General features: G+C 51.8%; 1 protein-coding gene across 1 annotated transcript; it reads left to right on the forward strand.

The window, feature by feature from the left end:
* Nucleotides 1–4,575: 4,575 nt before the first annotated feature.
* On the forward strand, nucleotides 4,576–25,803 carry SMPDL3B (sphingomyelin phosphodiesterase acid like 3B). The gene is made up of 8 exons (XM_048825900.2): nucleotides 4,576–4,835; nucleotides 12,467–12,680; nucleotides 16,584–16,681; nucleotides 19,657–19,800; nucleotides 20,700–20,872; nucleotides 21,034–21,214; nucleotides 23,706–23,839; nucleotides 25,248–25,803. Exons 1-8 carry the CDS (start codon nucleotides 4,769–4,771, stop codon nucleotides 25,626–25,628), a joined length of 1,392 nt encoding a protein of 463 aa, XP_048681857.1. The 5' UTR covers nucleotides 4,576–4,768; the 3' UTR covers nucleotides 25,629–25,803.

Below are 25,803 nucleotides of genomic sequence, written 5' to 3' on the forward strand. Positions count from 1 at the left end.
CATTCCCCAGGGGCCCCACCCCCCGCCGTGTCCTGGGGACGCCCCTCTGAGCACCCCCCCATTCCCCAGGAGCCCCACCCCCTGCCGCGTCCTGGGGGCGCCCCTCTGAGCACCCCCCATTCCCTGGGGGCCCCCACCCCCCCGCTGTGTCCTGGGGGCCCCCCTCTGAGCACCCCCCATTCCCCGGAAGCCCCCACCCCCCACCGTGTCCTGGGGGTGCCCCTCTGAGCACCCCCCTATTCCCCGGGGGCCCCCATCCCCCCGCTGCGTCCTGGGGGCGCCCCTCTGAGTACCCCCCATTCCTCGAGAGCCAACAACCCCCCGCCGGCGCCCCTCTGAACACCCCCCAATTCCCTGGGGGCCCCACCCCCCGCCGCATCCTGGGGACGCCCCTCTGAGCACCCCCCCCATTCCCCAGGAGCCAACACCTCTCGCCGCTTCCTGGGGGCTCCCCTCTGAGTGCACCCCATTCCCCAGGAGCCCCCACCCACCCACCCGCTTCATCCTGGGGGCGCCCCTCTGAGCACCCCCCCATTCCTCGAGAGCCAACAACCCCCCGCCTGTGCCCCTCTGAGCACCCCCCAATTCCCTGGGGGCCCCACCCCCCGCCGCGTCCTGGGGACGCCCTTCTGAGCACCCCCCCATTCCCCGGGAGCCAACACCTCTCGCCGCTTCCTGGGGGCTCCCCTCTGAGTGCACCCCATTCCCCAGGAGCCCCCACCCACCCACCCGCTTCATCCTGGGGGCGCCCCTCTGAGCACCCCCCATTCCTGGGAGCCCCCACCCACCTGCTGCATCCCCTGGGAGCACCCACTTTTCCCTGGGAAGCAGCACCCATGCACTGCATCCTGGGGGCTCACCTGGGAGCAATGCCCTGCCTAACTGTTGAGAGTTTGGAACCACAGCTCAGCAATATGGGGGCAGTTACTCTGCTCCCTGGGGCTTCCCTCCATGCCATCCCCTTGTGAATTTGGAGGGCCTCAGGCCCAACAATTCCTTTTGGGATCTAGCCCCAGAAGCCATTTGGATCAGGGTACAGAGGAAGGGGACATCCCCCAGACCCCACCATGGTGCCCAGTCAGTTCCTGCCGTTCCCCCACTCCTAGTGGGCTGTTGGGGGCTATTCTGGCAATGAGCGGGTGCTGGAGCTGTATGGAGAGCTCAATGTAGCTATTTGGGAGCAGGGTTCAGGGCAAGGGGCGCGTAGCCTGGCTGTGTAACCGGTAACGGGCCTTCTCTCTACAGTGTTCTCGGGAGATGGGGGATGGTGCTGGGGCAGCAGGTGGACTGACCCTCCAGTGCGACTGTCGAGGCTGATTCCCCACTCTGGCACTTCGAGTGCAGAAGAGGGGGGCCTGCAAGGACTCTAAAAATTAATACTGGCCACTCCAGGCTTGTACTAAACCCCCAAGGTCACAGCTTTTCTCTGACCTTGGATTGGTAGATGCTGCCGCCGCCCAAGTGCAGAAACCCCGTTTTGAGAACCCAGGAAGGCGCACTTGGGAATTCCTCCCCGTGGGGTACCCTCAAGCCCTTTCACCCAGCCCCCACTGGGGAAGAGCTGAGAAAGAAATCAGCTGTTGCCACGAGCTAATTAAACAACGTGCACAAACCTCTTAAGACACAAAAATCCAATTGTGGTCTTAAAAAAGGTAAATTTTATTAATTAAGAAAAGAGAAAAAATACATCTGGGAACTCGCTCTTGCTAGATTTTAAAAGAGCAACTACAAGGATTAAGCACCAAGAATAGCTTTCTTGAGGCCCAGCTTAAAGGTTACAAGCAAAACAAAAGTACCTGGGGTTAGCACAGAGGAATCCACAAGCCAAAACAAAATAAAAGGAATAAACATAATCGTGTCTTCCTAGACATTTCCTGATCTACTCACATATCTGGGGTTTTAAATGAGTAGTTTCTAGGCATGATACTGATGATTTTTCATACCTGACTAAAGTTTCTTACAGCATAGCTACCCTGTCTGCCTCTCCCCAGGAGAACAACCCCAGACAGACAAAAGGGGAGTCTTGTTTCAATTTTAAAAAGTTCTGGCCTTCCCATTGGCTCTTTTGGCCAGGTGCCCACTCCCTTCCTTTTTCCTATGCATCGCAGTGAGACTGTTTAACCCTTTACAGGTAGAGCAATGAGAGAACAGCTACTAAGAGGGACTTTCAGAGTAGCAGCCGAGTTAGTCTGTATCTGCAGACATATTGAATCTATTTCCCTGTGCTCAGTATCCTCACACCTTCTTGTCAACTGTCTAAATGGGCCATCCTGATTATCACTATGAAAGTTTTTTTCTCGTGCTGATAATAGCTCATCTTAATTAATTAGTCTCTTACAGTTTGTATGACAACTTCCACCTTCTCTGTATGTGTGTGTGTGTGTGTATATATATATAATCTTACTATATGTTCCATTCTATGTATCCAATGAAGTCGATTTTAGCCCATGAAAGCTTATGTCTAATAAATGTGTTCGTCGCTAAGGTGCCACAAGTACTCCTGTTCTTTTTAAGAGGGACTTTATAGCTATTGGCTGGCTGGGTGTCCATAAAAGTGAACCCCCCCCACCATTTATCAGAACAGTCTGTGAGGTGGTGGGTTTGGTAGGGCTGCTGGCTGATTTATTTCTCTCCACTTGGAATAATACAGCTCATACGTATGGGGAAAAATATTTCAGGCAAAGGATGGGAGGAAACTGGGAAGCAGGACCAGCTGCGAGAGCCCTGGACTAGGAGTGCACGGCGAACTAGGCAAGACTTTGCAGTGTGGTGTGGTAGCTCCTGTGATTTTGGGGTTTCACCTGCACAGAAGGGTCATGGAATGGAGCAAGGAGGTGATATGTCCTTTCTGTGAAGGACTGGAGCAACAACATCCTGAACTCTGCATGCCGTTCCAGGCACCTGCCCCCAGAAAGGTTCCAACAAAGTAGAACAAATTCTGAGAAAAGCAACAAAAGTGATGAGGTGGGAAGGGAGTGGTGTGTGACGGAAGAGAAGAGCTAAGCGTCCTGAGCCTGGCTACCAGGTGAGCAAACAGGCCACCTGAAATCTGCACTGCAGGTAGGTCTTTGAGATAGCTAAATATTCAGACCCCAAGAGGGGAATTCACCCCTGCACTGTGCCTCCTTTTTGCTGACTTAAGCAGCCGAAAGAGGCCAGGAGGCCTCCCTGGAGAATGCCACCAGCTCAGAGGTTCACCTGTAGAATCATAGAATCATAGAATATCAGGGTTGGAAGGGACCTCAGAAGGTCATCTAGTCCAACCCCCTGCTCAAAGCAGGACCGATCCCCGACTAAATCATCCCAGCCAGGGCTTTGTCAAGCCTGACCTTAAAAACTTCTAAGGAAGGAGATTCCACCACCTTTCTAGGTAACGCATTCCAGTGTTTCACCACCCTTGTCGTGAAAAAGTTTTTCCTAATATCCAACCTAAATCTCCCCCACTGCAACTTGAGACCATTACTCCTTGTTCTATCATCTGCTACCACTGAGAACAGTCTAGAGCCATCCTCTTTGGAACCCCCTTTCAGGTAGTTGAAAGCAGCTATCAAATCCCCCCCCATTCTTCTCTTCTGAAGACTAAACATCCCCAGTTCCTGCAGCCTCTCCTCATAAGTCATGTGTTCCAGTCCCCTAATCATTTTTGTTGCCCTCCGCTGGACTCTTTCCAATTTTTCCACATCCTTCTTGCAGTGTGGGGCCCAAAACTGGACACAGTACTCCAGATGAGGCCTCACCAATGTCAAATAGAGGGGAACAATCACGTCCCTTGATCTGCTGGCAATGCCCCTACATATACATCCCAAAATGCCATTGGCCTTCTTGTCAACAAGGGCACACTGTTGACTCATATCCAGCTTCTCGTCCACTGTCACCCCTACGTCCTTTTCTGCAGAACTGCTGCCGAGCCATTCAGTCCGTAGTCTGTAGCGGTGCATTGGATTCTTCCATCCTAAGTGCAGGACTCTGCACTTGTCCTTGTTGAACCTCATCAGATTTCTTTTGGCCCAATCCTCCAATTTGTCTAGGTCCCTCTGTATCCTATCCCTGCCCTCCAGCGTATCTACCTCTCCTCCCAGTTTAGTGTCATCTGCAAACTTGCTGAGAGTGCAATTCACACCACCCTCCAGATCATTTATGAAGATATTGAACAAAACTGGCCCCAGGACCGACCCCTGAGGCACTCCACTTGATACCGGAAGCCAACTAGACATGGAGCCATTGATCACTACCCATTGAGCTTGACGATCTAGCCAGCTTTCTATCCACCTTATAGTCCATTCATCCAGCCCATACTTCTTTAATTTGCTGGGAAGAGTACTGTGGGAAAATACTGTGGGAGAATACTGTAGTTCACCCTTGCCTATGCCAGGGATTGAATTGGCCCCCTATAAGCTGCTGAGTGGGGCAATGCAAGGCACCACTCCTCTGTCCCTGCGTGGGTGCTACGGCCTGTCTGGTGAATGTCCGCAAGGGGGTAGCTAACATACTAGGAGGAAATAGAGCAAAGTGAGCGTTCAGTTAAACATGATCAAACAGCCCCCCTCTCCCTGCATGGACTCCCAGCAGCAGCAGTGCCCAGACTTGATTGCAAGTGACCCGCCATTGGCTGAGAACGTCTTTCTTGAGGCAAGCTGAAGTTGCTCCCACTTCGCACATTGCCACAGAGTCAGGTGAGGTAACAACGTCCTGGGATTGGTTCTCTTCTCTGCAGCGAAGTGGGTAATTAGTCAGAAGCAGAAGCAGCTGGCAGAGCTCTTTGTCCCAGATGGATTCCTGGAGATTCTTGCTGCTTCTAATGTGCTGCAGGATTGTGACTGCTGCCACCGTCCAAGGTAACAGCCTCCTTGAGCTTCCTGTGGCCGCCTGGTTGCTCTAGACTGGGGGAAAGCCTGCTTCTTCCAAGGGGAGCTTTGCCATAACATGATTTCTAAACTAAACTTGGCTTGCTCACATCTCTTTAAACAGGCTGCAAGATATGAACGTACCCACGGCTTCTGGGGCAGTGCATGGCTGGCTCTCTTTGCATTCATGAGGTTTATTTCCATCTGGCCACTGACATAAGATTGTGTTGAGACGTCCCCTGTCTCGAGGCACAGGCAGAAAGCATTGGGCTAGGCAGGATGGCAGAGAGCTGGGCCCTGCCCCTGTTACTGGAAAAACATGTCAAACTTAAGAAAAGGCACACTTCTGTACTTGTTCCCTGTGTATCTACTATCCGAGCAACCCCCAAGTTACCCCCAAAGTGACAGAGATTAGGGGGCAAAGGCCTTCTCTGTCCAGTTTGTTCATGTGGTCTATTTGGTAGCATAGTGGGGCTGGTGGCTAAGGCAGCTGGTTTTGTGTGTGTGTGTGTTTTCCACTGGGCAATAAGGGAGAGAATATTTAAAAAAACAGGAAAATGAGATTGTAAAAAAGATTGTTTTAAAAACAAACAAGCTATTGGCAGGGTCCTTGGGGCTGGGGGAGAGGCCTGGAACAACCTAACTCAGTAATTAGACTGCAAGCTAACAGTGTTCCTTTAATTGGGTTGGGTTTAGGCACCATATGTCGACTCCAGCCGATAACAGACACGCACTCTGCCCTGAGGAATGTGAAATCCAAGTGTAGTCGTAACTCAAGAGACCGGGTTAGGGTGGGGGAAGGGATGGCGAGGTGTATAGCTGTGTGTGGTTATGGGACTGCTCTGAATTGCTATGGCCAGTGATGAGCTGCCAAAATCTTAACAACCGGCTCCCTTCTCACCCCACGAGGGGGTCGTGGCCCGCCCCCGCCCCCCGGGACTCCTGCCCCATCCAACCCCCCACATTCCTTGACGGCTCCCCCGTCCCAGAACCCCTGCCCCATCCACCCCTGTCCCCTGACTGCCCCCAGAACCGGGCAGGAGGGTCTTGTGGGCCACCGTAGTGGGTGCCCACCCCGCCCTGCCCCTAAGAGCCAGAAGGACCTGCCGGGGGGCGAGGTGGGGAGTCCCGGCGGTGCTTACCTGGGGCGGCTCCCAGGAAGCGTCCGGCAGGTTCCTCTGGCTCCTAGAGGTGGGGTAGCGTAGCTGGGGGGGAGCAGGGGGAGCGGCCGCTCCCCCCACTGATCACATCAAAAGTGGCGCCTTAGGCGCCGACTCCCTGGGTCCTCCAGGGCTGGAACCCCCACGGGGAAAATTTGGTGGGTGCAGAGCCCCCACCGGCAGCTCCCCGCCCCGCGCCCAGCCCCAGCTCACCTCCGCTCTGCCTCCTGTCCTGAACCCACTGCCCTGCTCTGCTTCTCCGCCCCCCCCCCCCCCCGCCTTCCCGCGAATCAGCTGTTCGGCGGGAAGCCTGGGAGGGCTGAGAAGCAGGCGTTGGCTTCGCGCTCAGGCCCAGGGTGGCGGAGGTGAGCTGGGGCGGGGAGCGGGTCCCCTGCGCCCCCCGCCCAAGGTTACCTGCTGCGGCGCAGGTGACCCTCCTCGCCCCCTTCTCCCCAGCTCCCCTCCCCTCCGCCTCCCTGGGCCTGAGCGCGAAGCCGCCCCCTGCTTCTCAGCCCCCCGGCTTCCCGCGCCAACAGCTGATTCGCGGGAAGCGGTGGGGGGGGGCGGAGAAGCAGAGCAGGGTGGAGCATAAATCAGGGGTGCAAGCGGAGCAGAGGTGAGCTGGGAGTGGGGCGGGGAGCTGCCGGTGGGTGCTCTGCACCCACCAAATTCTCCCCATGGGTGCTCCAGCCCCAACCACTTTTGGCCGGTTGTTACATTTAGAAACCTTTTTAGAACCGGTTGTCCCTCGCGGTTCTAAAAGGGCTTCTAAATGTAACAACTGGTTCCAGCACACCGGCTCCAGCTCCCCACTGGCCATGGCCTCCCTGAGAGTGCTTGTTTGTAATCTGTAGCTGTATTAAATGCACCTCACAGTTGGAGCTTTAAAGGAGGCAATGCGCCTTGTGCTAAAATTCTGCCCTTCCAAGTGTGAGGCCCCTGCGTGGTTGCAGTGAAGTCAAGGATCCCTGGCCTATTCCAGCTGCACATTCAGCGCTGCAGATCCAGTGAGGAGCAGAACTTGCTCCCCACAACTTGCATCATGCACAGATCCCGGACACAAGTCCATGGCGCATGGCCAGGTTTCTCAGCCAGGGCCGGCTCCTAGTGCTTGAGAAACACTCTGCTTGTATCCTGCCCTGTTGCTAAACAAGTTCACTGAATTGGGGGTCATCTCCTCCCCAGCAAATCTGAGTGAGACAGGCCAGAAATTTGCCCTGAGCAGCCTCTTTCTAGATGATGTCCTGCTGTTCTCTCACACTGAGGATACCCCTCTGGGGGAGGGGACCCCACTTATTAGGAAGAGACAAGTAATAGTAGTGGGGAATCCAGTTATTAGAAATACAGATAGTTGTGTTTGGATGACCAGGAGAACCGCATGGTGAATTCCCTGCTAGATGCAAAGCTTGAAGATTCTTGAGACATCTAGATAGACTTATGTGCAGTGCTGGGGAGGAGCCAGTGGTCATGACATGTAGGTACCATAGGAGAAAGGTCCTGGAGGCCAAATTTAGGCTGCTAGGAAAGAGATTGAAGTCCAGGACTTCCCTAGTGGTATTCTCTGAAATGCTTCCACTTCCACTCATAGGGCCAGTTAGACAGGCAGCACTGCAAGATCTCAATGTGTGGGTGAGATGATGGTGTTTAGAGGAGGGGTTTATGTTTATTTGGAACTGGGGAACCTTTAGGGAAAGGAGGAGCACCGAACTACAGGCCTTAACCTGCTGGGTGATGGATGTGCTACCAACAGAGAAACATGTCACAGTCAGCCCTGCTCCAGCCTGTCAGCCATCCTGGAAATACTGTACACCAGAACTCTGGGGACTCTGCTGCTGCTGGGACATTGGAATCTCATAAGAACGGCCATACTGGGTCCAACCACTGGTCCACATAGCTCAGTAGCCTATCTTCCGACGGTGGCCAGAGCCAGATGCTTCAGGGAGAGTGAACAGAACAGGGCAATTTATCGAGTGATCCGTCCCGTGGTGTCCACTCCCAGCTTCTGGCAGTCAGAGGCTTAGGGACACCCACAGCATGGGGCCGTGTCCCTGACCATCTTGGATAATAGATATCGATGGACTTATCCTTCATGAACTTCTCTCATTCTTTTTAGAAGCCGGTTATACTTTTGGCCTTCACAACATCCCCTTGGCAACAAGTTTCCCAGGTTGACAGTGCACTCTGTGAAGTACTTGCTTTTGTTTGTTTTAAACCTGCTGTCTGTTAATTTCACTGGGTGATCACTGGGTCATATCCTATGTTATGTAATGTGAAGGGATAAATAACGCTTCCTTATTCATTTTCTCCACCCCAGTCATGATTGTATAGACCCCTGTCCTATCTCCCCTCTGTCATCTCTTTTCCAAGCTGGACAGTCCCCGTCTTTTTAATCTCTTTTCATGTGGAAGCTGTTACACAGCCCTTATGATGTTTTGTTGCCTTTCTCTGTATCTTTTCCAGTTCTAATCTATCTTTTTTTTTTTTTTTTTTTTTTTGAGATGGGGCTGACCAGAACTGCATGCAGTATTCAAGATGTGGGCATACCACTGATTTATATATTGGCATTATGATATTTTCTGTCTTATTTTCTATCCCTTTCCTAATGGTTTCTCACTTTCTGTTAGCTTTTTTTGACTGCCACAGCCTATTGAGCAGATGTTTTCAGAGAACTATTCATGATGACGTTAAGATCTCTTTCTTGAGTGGTAACAGCTAATTTAGACCCCATTGTTTTGTATGTATAGCTGGGATTACATTTTCCATTGTGCATTCTTACTTTTCATTTATCAACACTGAATTAAATCTGCCATTTCCTTCCCTGGTTACCCACTTTTGTGAGATTTCTTCGTAAATCTTCACAGTCTACTTTGGATTTAACAATTTTGAGTAATTTGGTATCGGCTGCAACCTTGCCACCTCACTGTTTCCCCCTTTTCCAGATCATTTATGAACATGTTGAACAGCACAGGTCCCAGGACAGATCATTGGGGGACCCTGGTATTTACCTCTCTCTGCTATGAAAACTGACCATTTATTCCCACTGTTTGGTTCAGCTTTGTTTGTAACCAGTTATGATCCATGAGATTGCCTTCCCTCTTGTCCCCTGCCAAAGGCTCTTGGGCAAAGTAAGGAGTCATGGGATATCATCAAAGGCTTTTTGAAAGTCCAAATACACAGTATCCACTGGATCACCCTTATCCCTGTTTTCTGGTCAGTTCAAAGAATTCAAATAGACTGAGGCATGATTTCCATTTACAAAAGTCATGTTGACTCTTTACCAACAAATCATGTTCATCTATATGTCTGATCATTCTGTTCTTTACAATAATTTCAACCAATCTACCTGGTACTGAAGCTAGGCTTCCTGGCCTGTAATTGCCAGGTTGCCTCTGGAGCCTTTTTTAAAAATCAGCCTTAATTAGCTATTCTCCAGTCTCCAGAGGCCGATTTAAGTGTCGGTTACATACCACAGTTAGCAGTTCTCAGGACCGGCTCTAGGCACCAGCAAAGCAAGCACGTGCTTGGGGAGGCACAATTCCAGGGGCGGCGTCCAGCCACCCGTGGGCAGTTGTGCTCTCGGAGCTTGGGGCGGCAAAAAACCTAGAGCTGGCCCTGATAGCTCTGCAATTTCATATCTGAGTTCCTTCAGAACCCTTGGGTGAATACATCTGGTCCTGGTGACTTATTACTGTTTATCAATTTGTACCCAAACCTCCTCTATTGACACCGCAATCAAGGACAGTTCCTCAGATTTGTCACTTAAAAAGAACGGCTCAGGTGTGAGACTCTCTGCAGTGAAGACCAATGCAAAGAATTCATTTAGCTTCATCCGCAATGGCCTAGTCTTCCCTGAGTGCTTCTTTGTCTAGTGGCCCCACTGATACATCTAAGATTTTGACTATATTGACTGTACGCTTTCTTTCACATATAGTGCCACTCCCTCACCAGCATGACTTACTCTGTCGTTCCGATATGTTTTGTACCCTGGTGTTACTGTGTCCCATTGATTATCAGCATTCCACCAAAGTTTCTGTAATGCCTATTATATCCATATCCTCATTTAATGCCAGGCACTCAAGTGCACTCATCATAGTATTTAAACTTCTTGTATCTGTAGACAAGCACTTACAAGATTTGTCAGTCTTAAGTTGTCTGCCTTTATGTGATGTAGCGATGGGACTTTTTTCAGTTCCTACCTGTACTTTATCAACTTCTATCCTCTCTTTGCGAGGATGTAGAGAATCCCCTTTAATAAAACCTCCCCTAAGGGATGTCTCTGTCTGAACCATGTGCTTCTCCACACTCACTAGCTTTCCCCCAGCCCTTAGTTTAAACACACGTCTATGACCTTTTCCATTTTATATGCCACCAGTCTGGTCCTGTTTTGGTTTAGATGGAGCCCATCCTTTCTGAATAGAGGCAGGGTCAGTCAAAAGCTCACCTGTAGCTGATGGAGCCCAGAACTCACTTGCCATCTGCAGTATGACTTAAACCAGAGCTCAGTCCTTTCCAGATACTAGTCTGGGAATGGGGTTCTTGTGCGTGCGTAGAGTAAACAAGTGCTCAGCTGCTGCAAGAGCTCAGGGAGTCAGGGAAATGGCTCCCCTCAGAGAGAAGATCAAGTCAGAACTAAACTCTTCCCCTGAAATGCTACTCAGCAGACAGCCAGGCCAGGCTAATGTTTTGTAAATGGAGGGCAGGGGCTCCGCTTCACTGCTACAACCAAGAGGAGCAAAAACCAGAAGGGGGCCCATAGAAAGGGGATTGCTGGCTCTATGGCCTGCTCCTCCATTCTCCCACTCCACTAAACTGCAGCTGCTCCTTTGTGGATTCCACTGGGGGATGGGGTCCTGGCAGCAGGAGGTGGATGCGGCCACGGGGTCAAAAAGCATTGTGGAGCAAAGAGCTTCAGCTTGGAAAGTGCTGGCTTCCCCAGAACCCCTATGTGCAGAGAACACAATAAAGAATCGCAGGAGGAGTCACTTTCCTCCAGCACTGAACAAGGAACTTGATTAGCGTAAGGACAACCATCATCTCCCTGCAGTTGCCTGGCATCTGTCTGTTCCTGCTTCAGCAGGCAGCTCCTGCCTGAAAACTTCCTTGCCCTTGTCTTGTTGCAGATTTTAAAGAAACCGTTCACTCACCCTTGCAGAACCCAGGGCAGCTGTTCCAGGGGAAGGGCCCAGCCGAAACGCTGCCAGCTTGACAGCGTCTGTGACAGCACCTTTAGAGATCTCCCGCTGCTGCGCTGCCAGGATGGCTGTGCCATCTGCCCAGAGCAGTGGTGACTAACAGCCCCCGAGCTCCGTCTGCAGGAGGCTCCCCCACAGCACCGGTGCAGAGGGTTTGACAGGTCTGCACTGCCCCCGAAGAAGGGGCGAAGGCACTGCACAGGAGGTTGCAGTTAAGAAAACCCCAAATCCTCTCTGGGTCTCCCACTGACCGAGGGCTTGTTCCACCAACACAGCACCATTCAGCAAAGCCTCTCCTGCAGACACCAAGCAACAACAGGGAGATGTCCACAGGGCAGCTTTTCTGTCCTGGGGAGCAACCCCCATCTCTCCCTCTTCCAGATTGCTCAGTTCAGGCAGGCTCCTTGCTTTGATTCTGACCCTAGCCGTGCTTTAACCCCAGCTGAGATTTAGCTGCCCAAAATCCAAGTTCTGCACTCTGGCTTGGCCAGGGGTTCTACTAGGGTAGTGTGGCCACATGCTGGGGTCTGCTTTTGGAAACCGTCACACTGATAATAATTCTATTAATCATTTGCTTGACTGTAGTATGGGGTCTTATGGTGGAAGTAGAAGCCTCCAACCCTCTCATGATGCAGCACTGCTGAGTTTATTGAAGACACAAGGCATGTTTAACTTTCAGGTAGGGATTACCTAGGTCAGGGATTGTCTACCCACTGCAGGTATATTGTCTTGTTAGCTCTAACAGACCCTCAGTCTCTGCAGCTGTGTGCACTGAGTGGTTAGTTTGAATTGCACTGCCCAGCAGTGTGTGTTTGGACCGTGCTGTATAGTATTATCTTGTCTGTCTATGGTACTTACTGCACTGATGGGGGCCAGGTATCTGAATACCTAACACTCTGTACTGTATTTACCCCCGGGACACAGGTCACTGCTATTATCCCCTTGTTACAGATGGGAACTGAGGCTTGGAGAGACTACGTGACTTACCCCAGGTCGCACAGGAAGTCTGTGGCAGAGGAGGGAATTGCAGACAGGTCTCCCAACTCCCAGGCCAGAGCCCTCCCCACTGAGCCTCTACTGCGGGCTTGGAAGTTATGTCAGTAAACTTCCCACATGGACGCTGGTTTGGGAATACCAGTATCTGCAAAGGGAATGATTCCAATCGAAATCTAGCTGTATAACGCTCTCTGACCTCATGGCTTCCCAGCTGGCACAGCTACTTCCGGTGTTTGATTGCACTGCATGGTGGTGTTTGTTCTGTCTTTGGCAGGTCACTTTTGGCATATCACAGACCTCCATTTGGACCCAGAATACAGCGTGGCAACAGACCCTCTCCAGGTGTGTCCGTCTGCTGGCTCCCAGCCAGTGTCCGATGCAGGCACATGGGGAAATTACATGTGTGATTCTCCTTGGATTCTCATAAACTCCTCCATTTATGCCATGAAGGAGATCCTGCCTGATCCAGACTTCATCCTTTGGACTGGGTAAGGAGTCCATCCATGCATAGCAGTGAAAGATAGGGCTTATCATGTGATCATGCCCTATGAATGTTGTGATTAGGTGTCATGTGCAGAAACACTTTGAATTCTACTCACAGTGCACATGAGCACCTTCAGGTAATAGCTGCTACTCTGCAATTAGCAAATGTGTGGCTGCAGAGAGAGCCCCCACTCAGTTACAGAGGAATCTGATCCACTATTGCCAGTCTCAAGTGCTCCCAAATTATAGGAACACAGGCCAGGAAGGGACCTCCAGGTCATCAGATCTAGTCTCCTTCTATCATCATATCATCCCGTTCATAAACTTATCAAGCTCCCTCTTCAAACTAGTAAGGTTTCTCGCTCTCTCTGCTCCTATTGGGAGGCTGTTCCAGAGCCTCATTCCTGTAATGTTTAGAAACGGTCTTCCAATTTCCAGCCTAAATATATTCATGACCAATTTATACCCATTTGTTGTTCCAACATTGTCTTCTAGCTCAAATAGCTCTTGGACCAGATCCTCAAAGGCATTTCAACACCTAACTTGCAGTGGGTGTTAGCCACCTAAATACCTTTTGGACCCTTCTCCCTCCCTGGCATTTACCCCCTAATGTATTTCTAGAGAGCAGTACGGATCCCTTTCAGCCTTCATGTTGCTAGGTTAAACAAGCCAAGCTCTTCTAGTCTCTTGTTGTAACACAGGCTCTCCATTTGCCTGATCATCCTAGTAGCCCTTCTCTGCTCCTGTTCCAGGTTCTTAAACCCATATTTCTTTCTTGAGTGTGGCTGACCAGAGCTGCACACAGAATCCCAGATGTCTTGCACAGTGGCATTATGAGTCAACCCCATTTAAATCATGAAACTGGCTTTAAAATAATGAGATTTAAAAGATGATAAAGTTGGGGGGAGAGGGAGAGTTAGATGCAATCGGTCGTTGAGGGGTCCATAGCCATGAGAGCTAGAAACTTCTGTGTTAAAGAACTGAAAATGGAGATTCCCACATAATCACAAGACTCCAGAAGCTGGGGCTTTAAGAAAAAGACACTGCTTATCCATTTATTTCTCCTAATTATTTGTAGAATGGCCATTCCTGCAGCATGCCTCAGTAGTCCAGAGCTCCCAGCAGTGTTGGTAGAAGGTACAGGCTGGGCTGGGACAATGGTTAGGGAAGAGTGAACCTCAAAACTGTATTTGGAGGCTATTCTGGGGTCCTGCTACAGTATCCACTTGGGATTTGGACATGCTTGCAATGTGAGACCTGTGCTGAGCTGGGGAGCAAGGGCAGCAGCATCCCAAGACAGAGGAGATATGTGGCCTTGCTCCCAAGCTGCTGCAGCAGCTGCATGCACAATATAGGGGAGACAAGGATAAAGAAGCAGAAGTTGCTGTCCTCACTAATGAAGAAGCTGCTAAATATGGCCAGCCTTTCCCAAGTTCTCCCTTGTGTATCATTGGGGACATTTCAACTACCTAGGAGTAAGGCATGTGTTGCTGTCAGACACTTCTTCTCAGGCAGGAAGGAGTGCTCCTTTGCAGGTTCCTCTGGTTCGAGATAACTAATTCTGGAGCCTTCGGTGGGTATTTAAACAATAGCCTTTATTCTAGAAGTGAAACCATCCACACTGGAGCTGTGTGGGTCAGGCAGAGTCACAGTGGGGCAGCCTGGCTAGCAGATATCTCCTGGCCAGATAGCACCAGAGAACTGGTAACATATACAGTGTATGTATTAACAATTGACCAATCGTTACAGAGCACGAAGGAGTTATTGTTAATCTAGTTACCTAACAACTCAGGAACCTGCTGCTGGCGGAGTCCGACTAGTACCCCGCCACAAATCATAACCAGACCCCTGCACCTCAGGCCAGGAGTCCCTTCTGCACACAGGCAGTTCCACAGCGGTCACGCAGTGGGCACCATGACTGACAGCCCCTAGGCTGCACTCGCTCTCCTGGCCCGATGCCGTTAGCAGAGTCATTGGAGCGTAGAGCTGTGCACTGTTCAAGGCACCAGAATAAGGGTTTGCAAACAGCTTTGTGCCCCTTGCTATGACACGAAAGAAGAGTCTGGGAGACTTGGTTTGAAAAGGGGCCGTTTGACATGGATTCACCAAGGGAAGGTCATGCCTGACTAATCTAATCGCCTTCTATGATGAGATTACTGGTTCTGTGGATGAAGGGAAAGCAGTGGATGTATTGTTTCTTGACTTTAGCAAAGCTTTTGACACGGTCTCCCACAGTATTCTTGTCAGCAAGTTAAAGAAGTATGGGCTGGATGAATGCACTATAAGGTGGGTAGAAAGTTGGCTAGATTGTCGGGCTCAATGGGTAGTGATCAATGACTCCATGTCTAGTTGGCAGCCGGTGTCAAGTGGAGTGCCCCAGGGGTCGGTCCTGGGGCCGGTTTTGTTCAATATCTTCATAAATGATCTGGAGGATGGTTTGGATTGCACTCTCCACAAATTTGCGGATGATACTAAACTAGGAGGAGTGGTAGATATGCTGGAGGGCAGGGATAGGATACAGAGGGACCTAGACAAATTGGAGGATTGGGCCAAAAGAAATCTGATGAGGTTCAATAAGGATAAGTGCAGAGTCCTGCACTTAGGATGGAAGAATCCAATGCACCACTACAGACTAGGGACCGAATGGCTAGGCAGCAGTTCTGCGGAAAAGGACCTAGGGGTGACAGTGGACGAGAAGCTGGATATGAGCCAGCAGTGTGCCCTTGTTGCCAAGAAGGCCAATGGCATTTTGGGATGTATAAGTAGGGGCATAGCGAGCAGATCGAGGGACGTGATCGTCCCCCTCTATTCGACATTGGTGAGGCCTCATCTGGAGTACTGTGTCCAGTTTTGGGCCCCACACTACAAGAAGGACGTGGATAAATTGGAGAGAGTCCAGCAAAGGGCAACAAAAATGATTAGGGGTCTGGAACACATGAGTTATGAGGAGAGGCTGAAGGAACTGGGATTGTTTAGTCTGCAGAAAAGAAGAATGAGGGGGGATTTGATAGCTGCTTTCAACTACCTGAGAGGTAGTTCCAGAGAGGATGGTTCTAGACTATTCTCAGTGGTGGAAGAGGACAGGACAAGGAGTAATGATCTCAAGTTGCAGTGGGGGAGGTTCAGGTTGGATATTAGGAAAAACTTTTTCACTAGGAGGGTGGTGAAACACTGGAATGCGTTACCTAGGGAGGGTGGAATCTCCTTCCTTAGACGTTTTTAAGGTCAGGCTTGACAAAGCCCTGGCTGGGATGATTTAATTGGGTATGGGTCCTGCTTTTGAGCAGGGGGTTGGACTAAATGACCTCCTGAGGTCCCTTCCAACCCTGATATTCTATGATTCTATGACATATGGGGAATGTCATGTCTGCTCTCCGGTTCTGCCAGAGGTCCTTCTTGGAGCACCCAGAGAGCAGAGTTGGGAGCCCTTGATTAAAGAGGTGGGAGTTTGCATCTCTAACAAATGGGCTTTTCTCCAGCTGTGCAGGCAGGCAGGTGCGTTACAAACAAAGAGCTTTATTTCCCCTCAGTTAATCAGGGTTTATTCTCTTGGTATGTGTAACTCATAACCTCATGGCATCTTCCAGAAACAACAGAGTATAGCCAGACCCAGATTTCTAATGTAAAAAGAAAAAGCTGAACAAAATGGAACAGACTCTTGCCCTGAACAGTTCCCCAAATGTTCACGTGAAATCACACCCCCATGCTAGGCGTAAGTTACCTACAGGCTGCCTTTTCTATTGTGTGTGCAGGTGCTTTCCTGAGACAAGGTGAGTGAGGAAGTAGCTTTTACACCTATCCACCTTGACTCTCTAGTATCCTGGGACTGACATGGTTATCACGACTCTGCATACAGACTCTTCCCTTTCAGACTGCTAGCTGCATGTGATGTTTGTGCTGTTTTCCAGTGACGATACCCCTCATGTCCCCAATGAGAAACTTGGAGAAGAAGCAGTGCTGGAAATAATTGCCAATTTGACTGCTCTGATAAAACGGGCGTTTCCAGGTACGATTCACCTGAGCTGACAAACCAAGAAGGTGGCAGTGCAGAGAATATCTGACCCAGCATCCCACTGGCAGGAAAGACCAGCTCAGCCAGATAGAGATGGCAGATCTAGAGAAGGGGCAGTCATCTAAGGGGTCAAGAAATCTAGCACACTTGGGATATGAGGGCATATTTGTCCCCCTTCCTATGATTTATAAACTCTACGCCTGGGAGGGGTGGAGGGGGTCCAGAACACCCTTATGGTCTCTGATTAGCTTCACTCTTGAAGGGGCAACACACTGCAAGGGGGAAGTTTGGAATAGCAGCAGCCTTTGAATAATTCATGGTGGAAAAAACCATTGGAAACCTCCTCTCCTGCTTGAACATCTCAGCAATGGGGAGAAGGAATTATCCCAACACTGGGGCCGGACCCACCAGATCAGTGGAGAGATGCTGGCCCAGCACTGGAATGCCCCAGCAAAGTACATCAAGCCCATAATTGAACTGTGTCTATGGAAAACCAAACGTGGATCATTCCTCAGAGGGGCCACGGCTGCCCACTTGAGAAACCTAGTGCAAAAGGAAAGGAGGACTTGTGGCACCTTAGAGACTAACAAATTTATTTGAGCATAAGCTTTTGTGGGCTACAGCTCACTTCATCAGATGCATGCAGTGGAAAATACAGTGGGGAGATTTTATATAAACGGAGAACATGAAACAATGGGTGTTGCCATACACACTGTAACAAGAGTGATCAGGTAAGGTGAGCTATTACCAGCAGGAGAGGAAAAAAACAAAAACCTTTTGTAGTGATCAAGATGGGCCATTTCCAGCAGTTGACAAGAACGTGTGAGGAACGGGGGGGTGGGTGGGTGGGTGGGAAGAATAAACATGGAGAAATGGTTTTACTTCCAGTCTTTATTCAAGCCTAAGTTAATGGTGTCCAGTTTGCAAATTAATTCCAATTCAGCAGTCTCTCGTTGGAGTCTGTTTTTTGAAGTTTTTTTTGTTGAAGAATTGCCACTTTTAGGTCTGTAATCGAGAGACCACAGAGATTGAAGTGTTCTCCGACTGGTTTTTGAATGTTATAATTCTTGACGTCTGCTTTGTGTCCATTTATTCTTTTACGTAGAGACTGTCCAGTTTGGCCAATGTACATTGCTGGCACATGATGGCATATATCAGATTGGTAGATGTGCAGGGGAACGAGCCTCTGATGGTGTGGCGGATGTGATTAGGCCCTATGATGGTGTCCCCTGAATAGATATGTGGACACAGTTGGCAACGGGCTTTGTTGCAAGGATAGGTTCCTGGGTTAGTGTTTTTGTTCTGTGGTGTGTGGTTGCTGGTGAGTATTTGCTTCAGGTTGGTTGCTGTCTAATCACATCAGCCACACTATCAGAGGCTCGTTCACCTGCACATCTACCAATGTGATATATGCCATCATGTGCCAGCAATGCCCCTCTGCCATGTACATTGGCCAAACTGGACAGTCTCTACGTAAAAGAATAAATGGACACAAATCAGACGTCAAGAATTATAACATTCATTTCCCCATGTTTATTTCTCCCCCCCCCCTCCCCCATCCACTGTTCCTCAGACATTCTTGTCAACTGCTGGAAATGGCCCACCTTGATTATCACTCTAAAAGTCTCCCCCCCTCCTCCCCACCGGCTCTCCCTGCTGGTCATAGCTCACCTTACCTGATCACTCTCCTTACAGTGTGTATGATAACACCCATTGTTTCATGTTCTGTGTATATAAATCTCCCCATTGTATTTTCCACTGAATGCATCTGATGAAGTGAGCTGTAGCTCACAAAAGCTTATGCTCAAATAAATTTGTTCGTCTCTAAGGTGCCACAAGTCCTCCTTTTCTTTTTGGGGATACAGACGGACATGGCCGCTACTCTGAAAGCGGTCTAGTGCAAAAGGCCCCCTCCTGAGTGAGTGTCTCTCCAGTGCTCCTGCAGGGGTGAAATGCGCACAGCATGGAGTCAGTCAGCATTTCCCACAGCTGACTGCACTGTTGGCAAAAGGTGCCAGGCTGCGGCTCTGGAAACTGGCAGCTTCCATGTCCCTGCAAATGCCCACCCTGAACAGCTCCTCACCGGGGGCTCACCCGACAGTCTCCCCCCTGCCCCCCGAGTGCTCGCCCTGAACAGCTCCTCACCGGGGGCTCACCCGACAGTCTCCCCCTCCCCCCCCGAGTGCTCGCCCTGAACAGCTCCTCGCCGGGGGCTCACCCGACAGTCCTATCCTCCCCCCCCCCGAGTGCTCGCCCTGAACAGCTCCTCACTGGGGGCTCACCCGACAGTCCTATCCTCCCCCCCCCCCCCCGAGTGCTCGCCCTGAACAGCTCCTCACTGGGGGCTCACCCGACAGTCCTATCCTCCCCTCCCCCCCCCGAGTCCTCACCCTAAGTACTCCCTATCCCCTTTGTGCTCACTCTAAGTCACTCACTATAAATGGCTCCCCAGGTGCTGACTTTAAGCAGTTCCTCAAGTGCCCCCCTAAACAGCTCCTCCCCAAGGACTGACCTGCACAATTCCTCCCTAGACTCTACTTAAAGCCCTCAAAATAGCCCTTCACTGGGACGTGTTGGCCCTCTGTCCAGGGGTGGGGGGCAGGGTTTCTCTCCCTAGGTTTGCTACAGGTATTTTGGTGGAGCTGCAGCAGTTCAGAACACCACAGGTGTCCCCAGTGCAGATGTCTCCATGTACGAGAGGGGAATTCACTCCAAACCCTGTCCAGGCCTCAGGCTGCTCATAAGGGGCCTATTAGCGTTTTTGTTCCCCAGCCACTCGGCTGAGACCACCATGTTGGATGGGAATGTCATTCAGCCATTCCTGCCCTGCGAAGGGGTGACCTAGCATTGACTGGCCCCATATCCTCTTGCCCTACCCCGAGCCATTCTGTCCTCTCCCTTAACTCTCTTGCACTCCAGCACCAAAACAGGCCACAAGTTCCTTCATGTTTTCTCTTGATTTTCTCCAGGCACTAAAGTCTATCCTGCGATGGGCAATCATGACTTCCATCCCAAGAACCAGTTCCCAGCTGAGACGCACAGGATCTACAATGCCACAGCAGAACTGTGGCGCTCATGGCTCGGCAGCACCTCCATCCCGGCATTCAAAGCAGGCATGCCCGTCATCCGGCACGGCTAGCTCCCGCTGTCTGCACTGCTGGGGGAAGAAGGCGGAGGAATCCCCAGTGACATGCTGCCCATGCAATGCTGCCCTCTACTGATAGGGCAGTTTTGGGCATATCTGCAGCTAGAGGAAGGGCCCTAGCAATAGGCTGCCAACCTGGTGCAACTCACCAGCTCTGAATTCACTTACACATGAGAAAAGGAAAGATGGTTCCTTGTACCTCAATCTCTCCTGCTTTCTCACAGTTGCACGAGAAGGGTGGCCTAGGAGTGTCCCTTATAGTACAGAAGATGTAGGACTGGGCTGTAATGAATATGAGGGTCTGAGGCTGTTGGACTCAGACAGAGCCCGTGGTTCTTGCTGGCTCTCCAGCTCCTGGACTGACTTGCGCAGATCACCACTCAGAGCCTCCCTTAATCCTGGTCTGACATAGGCAGCCATGGGTGGAAGTGCTGGTTACACTAGAGCCATAGACTGCCCTGAAATAATTTTACTCCAGATGAACGTGTCCTCCTTGAACAGGAACAAAGGATGCATTTACAAACTCCCAGACATGCAGGAGAGCGGTGTGCTGGGCCACTTTGAGCTTCTTTATAAAACCTTTCCCATCATTGCATGACCAGCACTTCAGCTGCATGGCTGGAAGCACTGATGCAGGCAGGGCTCTAGGAAGCTTCTGGTCTGCTAACCATCATCCACTAACCCTGCTCAGATCAGATCCACAGCACATGGTGTTCAATGTGCTGGCAGCCGTGCCCAGACTAGGGCCCCCATCATAGCTATCACCATGGAGCTGAACCTGAGGTAGAAACAGGAGGGGAATTTGGGGCACAAAAGCCAGCAAATGTTGTACCATCAGGTCCTTCTCCTGCTGGTTGTGTTTTGCAGGTGCTTTCTACAGCGAGAAGCTGCTTGGTCCCAATACCAAAGGACGAATGATTGTCCTCAACACCAATCTGTACTATGATAACAATAATCAGACAGCTGGCTTGGAGGACCCTGGTGGGCAGTTCCAGTGGCTGGAAGATGTGCTGACCAATGCGTCAAAAGCAGAAGAAATGGTAAAACTGTTTTCTTCTTAACTTCTCCCACCCTGGAATGTCCCTCCTGGAAGCCCCTTCTGCTGCTGAGCTCCTCCTTAGTCTAGAAACCCTGGAGAGCCTCTACTCTGCTTGGAAGCATGCACTCAGTCTGTACTCAGCCCGGCTCTTTTCTGTTGTAGGTCTACATTGTGGGGCACATCCCGCCTGGCTTCTTTGAGAAGAAGCAGAGCAAATCCTGGTTCCGGAAGCACTTTAACAAACGCTATACAGAGATCGTGCAGCAGCACCATGCAGTGATAGCTGCCCAGTTCTTTGGGCACCATCACACTGACAGCTTTCGGATGTTTTACAGCAATGGAGGTACCGTTCCTTGGCTTGGTCTGAGCCATTCACCCACAGCCCCGACCACTCTAGGAGAACATCCCATTACTGACCATGGTTCTCGGTGACCGTTCCCCAAATGCTATTGAAATGAGTCCAAATGCTAGGAAAGACTTGTTCTGCATCACACTCTCTGAAATTGAATGGACGGTGGTTTGGTCCGGTCTATTCTAGCACATAGACTTGTCAGTACCAAATCAGGGGACCCTTTGCTGAAAACCGCTGTCACCATGATGTGGCAAGACCTGTAAGCCTGCCGGTGTTACTGTTCGGCGAGTCTTCTTGCCTCCCAGCACTGTGCAGGGCCAGAGTGCACTGCCCCACCTGAGGCTGGTGACTGTCCTCCAGGCACTCCGTCCCCACCTGCTGAGGCCCTATGGGGTAGCGGCACAGATCTTTCCAGCCCGCGTAACTCACTGGTCAGTGTCTGCCATGGAGCTCTCTGAGTGGGAGCCACAGACAGGGCCGGATTAACTCCCCTGTGGGCCTGGGGCTAATAGATTTTGTGGGACTCTTGTATACAAGTCTTTTTCCTAATTTAAAACAAAATGATCACAATTATGGCATTGAGGCTATTAACGCTATACTAAACTTGTCTTTTAATTAACATAATGTCATTCAGTGGTTACATTTCAGTCTTAAAACATGTAGAATATAGTTAAGTTAATTCAAAATAGGCGGCTACTTATCTTAGAACAGCTGTTATATTAGTTCCTTTCTGGGAGGGAGTTGGGTGCAGGAGGGGGCTCCGGGCTGAGGGGTGCGGGCTCTGGGAGGGAGTTGGGTGCAGGACGGGGCTCCGGGCTGAGGCAGAGTGTTGGGGTGCAGGAGAGGGTGAGGGGTGCGGGCTCTGGGAGGGAGTTGGGTGGAGGAGGGGGCTCCGGGCTGAGGCAGAGTGTTGGGGTGCAGGAGGGGGCTCCGGGCTGAGGGGTGCGGGCTCTGGGAGGGAGTTGGGTGCAGGAGGGGGCTCCGGGCTGAGGGGTGCGGGCTCTGGGAGGGAGTTGGGTGCAGGAGGGGGCTCCGGGCTGAGGCAGAGTGTTGGGGTGCAGGAGAGGGTGAGGGGTGCGGGCTCTGGGAGGGAGTTGGGTGCAGGAGGGGGCTCCGGGCTGAGGCAGAGTGTTGGGGTGCAGGAGAGGGTGAGGGGTGCGGGCTCTGGGAGGGAGTTGGGTGGAGGAGGGGGCTCCGGGCTGAGGCAGAGTGTTGGGGTGCAGGAGGGGGCTCCGGGCTGGGGGGTGCGGGCTCTGGGAGGGAGTTGGGTGCAGGAGGGGGCTCCGGGCTGAGGGGTGCGGGCTATGGGAGGGAGTTGGGTGTAGGAGGGGGCTCCGGGCTGAGGCAGAGTGTTGGGGTGCAGGAGAGGGTGAGGGGTACGGGCTCTGGGAGGGAGCTGGGTGCAGGACGGGGCTCCGGGCTGAGGGGTGCGGGCTCTGGGAGGGAGTTGGGTGCAGGAGGGGGCTCCGGGCTGAGGCAGAGTGTTGGGGTGCAGGAGAGGGTGAGGGGTGCGGGCTCTGGGAGGGAGTTGGGTGCAGGAGGGGGCTCCGGGCTGAGGGGTGCGGGCTCTGGGAGGGAGTTGGGTGCAGGAGGGGAGTCTGACCGGGAGCAGGGGGTTGGGGTGTGAGGTGCAGGCGCTTACCACAGGCAGCTCCCAGGCAGTGGTGCAGCAGGGCTCAGGCAGGCAGCCTGCCATAGCCCCACGCCACTCCCAGAAGTGGCCGGCTGCTGGCACGTCTCTGCACATCCCTGGGGGGAGGGGGACAGCGTGTCTCCATGCGCGGCCCACGCCTGCAAGTGCAGCCCCCGCAGCTCCCATTGGCCGGGAACTGGCCAATGGGAGCTGCGGGGACGGTGCTGCGGGTGGAGGCAGTGCGCGGAGCCTCCTCCCGCCCCCGTGCCAGGGGCCACAGGGACGTGCCAGCAGCCGGCTGCTTCCGGGAGCAGAGTGGGGCTATGGCAGGCTACCTGCCTGAGCCCTGCTGTGCTGCTGGACTTTTAGTGGCCTGGAGATTGCAATTGACTGGCAGAAGCTCCAGGATGGACCAGTCGATCACGATCGACGGGTTGGTGACCACTGCATTGTGTATAATTATGGATTTTTGTGCCGAGGCCCGAGGCCCTGGGCTACAGCCCCTAAAGCCCCTGCGTTAGTCTGGCCCTGGCCACAGAGGATGTGAAGCTGTTGCAACCCGTAGCTGCAGAGCCTGATTCTTTAGCTCAGGCTGTAGAGAGTTGTGCTTTTAACTGGGGAGGGCCCCAGTTCAACCCTGGTGTCAGCCCAGATGTTGGCGGCCGCTCATGCACCATGATGCCATTAGGAGCGGATTCACGAGCCCCACTGACACATGGTCGAGGGAAGTGGGGCAGGCAGCAGCGTCACAGATAGTTACCGATGCCACGCACCGGGGTTGTAGCTGGACTGGGCCTGACGCAGGCAGGGCGTTCACTCACACACGCTTTGTTTTGCCTTTCCATTCAGGTTCCCCAATCGCCACCATGTTCTTAGCCCCAGGAGTGACTCCCTGGAAGACAACGCTACCCGGAGTGCACAACGGTGCCAACAACCCTGGGATCCGAGTCTTTGACTATGACCGAGGCACCCTGCAAGTGAAGGTGGGAGGTGCCCCCACACTGCATGGTCTGTCCCCTTGGGGCGTGACTGCAACAGCCCAGGGGCTACTCACCCAATACCTCCACATTGCTCTAATAAATCAGACCCAGAGGTAATCTAAGGCCAAAGGGAGAGAGGCAGGGGCAAAATATTCCAGTGTCACAGTGTATGTGAAGGTTTGATTCAGTAGGACAATGGCAGTAAGTTCCAGGGAGCTTGGGAGGGTGATGTGGGTGTAGCGAGCTGCTGGGATCAGAGCCCTCCAGGGCAGTGCAGGATTGCTCCTCCCAGTTTATTCTGCAGGCCCTTACCCAGTCTGGTTTTAAATATCCCTAGCAATGGGGCTTCCAGCACTTCCATTTGGGGAATAAAACCACAGCTGACTAGAGCTCACATGCAAGACTCTAGCTCCCATACAGAATATGGTTTAGGTCTGATCTACACTGTGAATGGGACCCATACTGTAACCGGATCAGGGAATAGCTGTGTTGTAGCGGGGGCCCCTGACTCAGTTATCTGTGCTACCTGGAAAGGTGAAAATGTGCTTGTGCCCTTCTTTGCTTCTTTACAGTGAATAAGGAAGGCCCGACAGTATCAAACTCTTCTGTTTGGTCCATTAGAAATGCAACGTTTATTTGTCCTGGAAGATTCTCTGGAAGCCTGGAGAACTAGTCAAGGAGAGATCTCGGGAGCCCAGAGAGTGAATGCTGGGAGACAGAGCAGCAGGGGTTTTAACCAGACTGTTTAAAGCTCTGCTTTTGCCTTGATTTTGTTAACACCCGGTAACTTTGCTGAGCAATGAACAGTTTGGCGAAAGGCAGCCTTTAGTAAAGATTCAGTCCCCCATCTCCTCCAGGAAGGGCTCATGCTTACAGTAACCCTGCACCCTCCCCTACACCCCCCTGCAAAGCGCCACAAGCCTGATATTTCTGTGGTAAAAACAAACACCCCAAGCGCCCTGCCAGCCCTTCTCCATCCAGCATAAAGACGCAAAGTGGGGCACAAATCCAGTTGGTCAAACTCTTTTAAAGCTGACCCTTGCAGGATACTCAGGTTTGAGATACCTTTAACCTGGGCCCCATTAACAGCCCTTTGCACATGGCCTGTTACTTGATGGGATAAAGCCCCCAGCATGATGGCCGGGCCCCCAAGCAGAGCCAACATCCAGCCAGAACTGTCCTGCTGGAATTGGCCAGAGCTTGCCAGACGCCTGCTCACCGCTCACCAGACGGCTGGTGTCTCTTCCACGCTGGGTTTGGCGTGGGCGGAAGCGCCCTACACCAGCAGCAGTGACGGGGAGGCTGCTGAAGCCCAGCCCCATCGCAGCCCTGGCCAAATTGGTCGCTCCCAGTGTTGTTTCTGTGCTCGGTTGCCCCAACACTCCTCTTGGTCTCCTCTTTCTCGCTGCAGGAGGTAGTGACTTATTATTTAAACCTAACTCATGCTAACCTGGTGGCCCCAAGATGGGAGAGAGAGTACCGGCTGACTGAAGCCTTCCAGGTCCCTGACGGGTCAGCACGCTCCATGCACATGGTGCTGGAGAAGATATCGAAGGACAAGAACTACTTACAACAGTACTACCAGTTTAACTCAGTCAAGTATGACCTCACAGAGTGTGACGAGAGCTGCCAGACTGATCATGTCTGTGCTATCAGGGAAGTTGATTTTCTAAAATACGATGAATGCATTAAAGCCAGGAGCTTCACAGCTGTATCCTCTCTGCCAGCAAAACCCCTTTTATTCCTCTGCTCACTGCTTGGCCTCCTCCACTTCCAGGGGCACCTCTGGTGACTCTGCCTAGGTGGACCCCCAGCTCTGTGCAAACAGAGAATGCAGCACATACATCAACATCAGCAAATGCCTCAGGGGTTGGAATTTACTCCAGAAGAGGATGAAATCTGTTTTTATTCCAGGGGTTTTATGACATGACTTTGACCCCTTCTAATAAAGATTGTTGGGTTTGGAA

The sequence above is a fragment of the Caretta caretta genome, chromosome 19 (assembly GCF_965140235.1).
Source record: "Caretta caretta isolate rCarCar2 chromosome 19, rCarCar1.hap1, whole genome shotgun sequence".
Lineage (NCBI taxonomy): Eukaryota > Metazoa > Chordata > Testudines > Cheloniidae > Caretta > Caretta caretta.